Consider the following 5,929-nt stretch of genomic DNA (forward strand, 5'->3'; position numbering starts at 1 on the left):
AAATAAACAAAGTAATACTGTTACTTCAAAGTGCAAATGGCAGCATTCATTGTCAATTATAAAATCAGAATATAGGTAAAAAAAATTAGATTATAAAAAACATGCCTCTACTGAAGCACAATTAAATGAAAACTCAGGGTCAGAAATTGGGGGTCAACCTGAAGATCCGAAAAGCAAAACAACTAGTCACTGGCTGCTCTTACCTCGACCTTAGTCTGAAATGACGATCTTACCTCCCAGAATCTTAGAATAAGACTGTGTCTGAGAGCTGTCTCCGCCCCCCCCCCATCTTAAATTCCTTTCTAAGACTTGGATTAAAGGTGTGCACCACTGGGATTAAAGGCATGGACCACCCGATTTCTATGGCAACTAGTGTGACTACTGGGATTAAAGGTGTGTATTACCATAACCTGGTCTGTAAGGCTGACCAGTGGGACTGTTTTACTCTCAGATCTTCAGGCAGTCTTTATTTTTTTTATTAATTTATTTATTTATTAAAGATTTCTGTCTCTTCCCCGCCACCGCCTCCCATATCCCTCCCTGTCCCCCAATCAATTCCCCCTCTCTCAGCAGCCCTAAGAGCAGTCAGGGTTCCCTGCCCTGTGGGGAGTCCAAGGACTTCCCACCTCCTTCCAGGTCTATTAAGGTGAACATCCAAACAGCCTAGGCTCGAACAAAGCCAGTATGTGCAGTAGGATCAAAGCCCAGTGCCATTGTTCTTGACTTCTCAGCAGTCCTCATTGTCCGCTATGTTCAGTGAGTCCGGTATTATCCCATGCTTTTTCAGACCCAGTCCAGCTGGCCTTGGTGAGTTCCCGAAAGAACATCCCCATTGTCTCAGTATGTGAGTGCACCCCTCATGGCCCTGAGTTCCTTGCTCGTGCTCTCTCTCCTTCTGCTCCTGATTTGGACCTTGAGATTTCAGTCCAGTGCTCCAATGTGGGTCTCTGTCTCTATCTCCTTTCATCGCCTGATGAAGGTTAATATCCAGGAGAATGTCTATATGTTTGTCTTTGGGTTCACCTTCTTATTTAGCTTCCCTAGGATCATGAATTATAGGCTCAATGTCCTTTATTTATGGCTAGAAACCAAATATGAGTGAGTACATCCCATGTTCCTCTTTTTGGGTCTGGCTTACCTCACTCAGGATAGTGTTTTCTATTTCTGTCCATTTGCATGCAAAATTCAAGAAGTCATTGTTTTTTACTGCTGAGTAGTACTCTAATATGTATATATTCCATACTTTCTTCATCCATTCTTCCATTGAAGGGCATCTCGGTTGTTTCCAGGTTCTGGCTATTACAAACAATGCTGCTATGAACATAGTTGAGCATATACTTTTGTTGTATGATAGGGCATCTCTTGGGTATATTCCCAAGAGTGGTATTGCTGGGTCCAGGGGTAGGTTGATCCTGAATTTCCCGAGAAACCGCCACACTGCTTTCCAAAGTGGTTGAACAAGTTTGCATTCCCACCAGCAATGGATGAGTGTACCCCTTTCTCCACAACCTCTCCAGCAAAAGCAACCCACTGACTGGGAGAAGACCAACCCCGCAACTGACAAAGGTCTGATCTCCAAAATATATAAAGAACTCAAGAAACTAGACCGTAAAAGGCTAATCAACCCAATTATAAAATGGGGCAAGGAGCTGAACAGAGAATTCTCAACAGAAGAAGTTCAAATGGCCAAAAGACACTTAAGGTCATGCTCAACTTCCTTAGCTATCAGGGAAATGCAAATCAAGACAACTTTAAGATACCATCTTACACCTGTCAGAATGGCTAAAGTCTTTATTTTTTTTTTTTTTTCGCTTTATTCTGTACTTTACAAACCCACAAGGAAGAAGTCCTCGAGGGGAAGGGGTCGAGAGACTGAAGAAGGAAAGGGGACAGCCAGGAACATGCCCGCTCATCTGGGACCCCAGGCAGATGCTAGGTCCAGGCCTGCACAGTAAGGCTTTGCATGCTGGCTGAGAGCATTTCAGCCCTGAGACTGTAGTCATTTGATGGGCAGCCCCCAGCAACGGCTTCAAAGGAAGTGGGCTTTTGCCAGGCCAGGGAAGTGGCCAACAGCAGGCGAGGCTACCCGTCTAGGAGCTTTAGAATGCTCTCCCGCTCCTTCAGGGTCTTCCAGGCCTGGTCCTTTTCCTTCTTCGTGGGGGTGCGCTTCTTCTGCCGGGCAGCCATGATCTTGCGAAAGGCATCCATGACCTCATTGTCAGCCATGCGGACCCGCTGCCTCAGCTCCTGCCGGCTCACCTCTTCCTTCGCCAACCTCAGCAGGTCATGCTTCTTGGTCCGGTTGTGTGCACTGAGTGCCTTCAGCTCCGCCTGCCGTTTGCGCAGCTCAGCAAGGACCTCAACCTCTGAGTCCTCAGCAGGCCGGTCCTCGGACTCCAGGAGGCCCTGGGCAATCAGCTCCTCCTTGATGCGGCTCTCCAGGGACTTGGTATGTGGTACACTGAAGGGCTTGTTCTGATTTCGGGGAGAGGTGCTTGCTCCATCAGCCCCTAATTCTTTCCCAGACATGTCAGGAATAGGAGAGTCCTCCATAGGGGAAATAATATTTTCCTCCACCAGGGCCTGCAGCAAGCGCTGTGTCAGGGCACCAAAGGGACACCCATCTTCTGGCTGCTCATGCTGAGCCTCAGACTTCTTCAGCAGGGCATCCACATCTTTCGTGTCCAGTTCAGTCAGTGGTCCCATGAGGCCTTTCTTCTTATCAGCCACGGCTGCTGCCCGAGCCCCATCCTTCTGCTCCTCTAGCAGATCTTCCTGGGCCCAGCGCTGGGAGTAGTGTTTCCCTAGTGGAGGAATCTTGTAATGTTCAGCTTCATCTTCAGGGGGCTTCAGGAGCTCCTCTAGTGTTCGGACCTCCTCACTGGTGATATCGGCACAGTAGGGCTCCACAGAGGCCCAGAACCTGTTGGGAGCATCATTCTTGGGGATCCGAGGCACGTCGATTGGGTCATCAGTGAATTCATATTCCTGGATCTTGGGTTGAACGTTTTTGGATTTGGGTCGTCCTGGGCCAGGACCTGGCCCATGTCCTGCCTTCCCTTCCAGTTTCTGCTTCTTGGGCTTCCCATGTTTTGGAGGAGCACCAAGCTCATGGTCTCGACCCAGCTTCAGGAATCGTCGGTCACCTTTCTTATCCTGCCAGTCAGTAAGGATCTGGGTTTCAGCTTCTAGCACACGCAGCCGCCGGCTAGCAGAGGACAGCAGGGTCTCAAGCTCCAGCTGCAGGGTGTCCAGCTCCTCAATCCCAATCCCATCGTCCTCAGAGCGGGCCAGCACTGCCGTGTACCGGGGACAGACCTTCAGGTGGTCCACAGACTTGAAATCATGGAATTGCAATGGGCAGTCCTTCAGCTCACTCATGGCCCAGGAGATGGGACCCTGGAAAACTCCGACAGGTGGAATGCTAGGCCTGAGGTGTCCCCTAGGAAGCAGCCAGGGGCTAGGGCGGGGCTCAGAATTGAGTTCTCTAGGGACCGGCTTCCCGGCCGAGCCCCAGGGCTGCTAGTAGGAGGAGCCCGGAGAGGATAGGGGAGCACCACCAAGTCTTTATTTTTTTAAATGCCACTACAGTCTACCATCAGTAGACAGCACCAGTTCGTATAGATTGTTTTGATGGTAATAGCATATATGATTTTAGATAGTGTGTGTGATACTGTGGTTGATAATAAGATCCAGTGACCACTTCTCATCTAGAAGGGATACACTTCAGAACCGTTAGTAGATGTCTGAAAGCTTGAATGGTGCCTACTTCCCACATGTGCTATCTTTTTTTCCGACATAGTGACTGAAGAGCCAATAATGCTAGCACCACAACTGTGTTGGACAAAAGGATGATTCATGTCCTGTGTGGGACAGCATGAGACAGAAAGATTGCCTCACAGTATTCAGAATGGTAAAATGTTTAAAATGCATGAGTTGTTTATTTATAGAATTTCCATTTTGTGTTTTCTAACAATAATTGACTTTGGGTGATAGAAGTCACAGAAAAGGAAATTAAGAATAAGAGAGGAAACAGGTAGTTATTATGTGATGTGTATGTGTGTTGTATGTGTGTTTGTATGTGTTGCATGTGTATGAGTTATGTGTTATGTGCATTATGCATATTTATATGTGTTATATGTGTATATTTCATGTGTATTGCATATTGTATCTTTGTGTTGTACAATGTGTATGTCTTGTGAATGAGTTGTATGTTTCATATGCTCTGTATGTGTGTTGTGTGAGAACATACATGAATAAATGTGCATACATATGATCTTTAATTCTTGATACCTATCTCTTAAATCCCTAGCAACCTCTGGAGTGGTTAAGATTGCCTTTTCTATCCTAACGGTTCAATAGTTGGCACTATAAGAGAAGCTGATCACTAGAATGCACAAAGCATACTTAGAGGAGAGGCCCTATTGCCCGCCTCCTGGAGATGAGGATGAAAATTGAGCCTTTCATGAGTAGGCAATGCCATTCATACCAACAAAATGAGGTTTCTATAATTCCCCAGAGGACTCATTCCAGAAATTTCCTAGGTGCTAGACACATTGATAAAGGATGTTGCTCTTGCAGAAGGCATGACCATGTGTCCCTTGTCCTATTCATGTCTTCCATGTGGCCATTCATCTGTATCCTCAGAAATGTCCCCTATAATAAGCCAATACTTATAAGTAGTATGTTTATCTTAGCTCCACAAGCTGATCAAGCAAATGAATACACCTGGAGAGCAGATTGTGGAGAACCTGGGTTAATGCCTGCCCATCAGTAAAATACATAGGTGGCAACATGGACAAGTATCACAGGATGTAGGAGCAGTCTTGCAGGCCAGAGTCACCAACCGCTGGACTCTGATATATCCAGGTGTGTAATATGAGAACTGAGTTAAACTGTAAGTTCTCAGCTCACCACAGCAGCTGAATCACTTGGTGTCTGCAGAAATCTTACATACACACACACACATACACGAACACACACACACATCTGGTGTCAGCAATATTGTGTGAATGAAATAGACAGAGAAACAGTATATTTTTCCTTTTTTATATTGTATGATGAAATGTGTCAACATTTAGAAAATTTCCATAATTCTGTGAACACATATTTTTCAAATCATCTCTTCATGATGTTGCAAACATATGTATAACAAGTGATCTTCTTAGTGTTTCAGCAGAGTGTATCAAACAACAGGAGAGCACTTATCTAACATGTAGAAAGCCTTGGGTTTAATCCCAGTAACTAAGATACACACACACACAAATTTAAGATAGGTTAATAATTGTAATAGAACAGAGTAAATATATTCTTTCACATGGCTTAATTTGTTGAAACTGGGTGACAGTTATTTGAAAAGATAATGAAAATATACTTTTGTTTTCCAGGTACATGCCCATGAGAGGCTGAATTTTCTTTCCTATGTTGCAGTTCAGACACATTTTTACTTTAAATGAGTTAATAAATATTTCTTTTTGTTACTTAAATGAGAAATGATTGTTGTGAAATTCTTTTGATTTTGATTTTAACAGTCATGTCTGTATCCAAGGTGTATTTGTTTAAATGCACCCACTCGAGTTTCTAAGTACCAGCTCCCACAATGTGCAACACCATGCACGCCCATCACAATACAAACACCACTTTCAAAATGTGGAAAACTTGTGCAAAATATAGACTTATTCTTAAATGCTTTCCTTGAAAACACTCTTCCAGAAGCTACTTAAATTTTAAAGGTTATCGTAGCCCTTCAGTCTCATTTATAGGCCAAAGAACCTTTCATTTTCATTGTACAACATAACAGCCAAAAGAAGGTCAATGTATCGATTTTATTTTAAAAAGCAAATATTTTATAATTTGGTATATTATGCAATGGGAATTCTTAAAACTTAGAGCAGGACATTTCAATAGTTAAAATTAATCTTTTGGAAGT

General features: G+C 44.2%; 1 protein-coding gene across 1 annotated transcript; it reads right to left on the reverse strand.

The window, feature by feature from the left end:
- Positions 1-1,815: 1,815 nt before the first annotated feature.
- On the reverse strand, positions 1,816-3,405 carry LOC130871632 (transcriptional adapter 3-like). Its single transcript, XM_057765147.1, has one exon. The coding sequence runs from the start codon at positions 3,379-3,381 to the stop codon at positions 2,083-2,085; it is 1,299 nt and encodes a 432-aa protein (XP_057621130.1). The 5' UTR covers positions 3,382-3,405; the 3' UTR covers positions 1,816-2,082.
- Between the last annotated feature and the right edge of the window lie 2,524 nt (positions 3,406-5,929).

Source organism: Chionomys nivalis, chromosome 3 (genome assembly GCF_950005125.1).
Source record: "Chionomys nivalis chromosome 3, mChiNiv1.1, whole genome shotgun sequence".
NCBI lineage: Eukaryota > Metazoa > Chordata > Mammalia > Rodentia > Cricetidae > Chionomys > Chionomys nivalis.

Coding starts and splice junctions, on each gene's coding strand:
- LOC130871632 (XM_057765147.1), bottom strand. CDS start 3,381: ATGAGTGAGCTGAAGGACTGCCCATTGCAATTCCATGATTTCAAGTCT.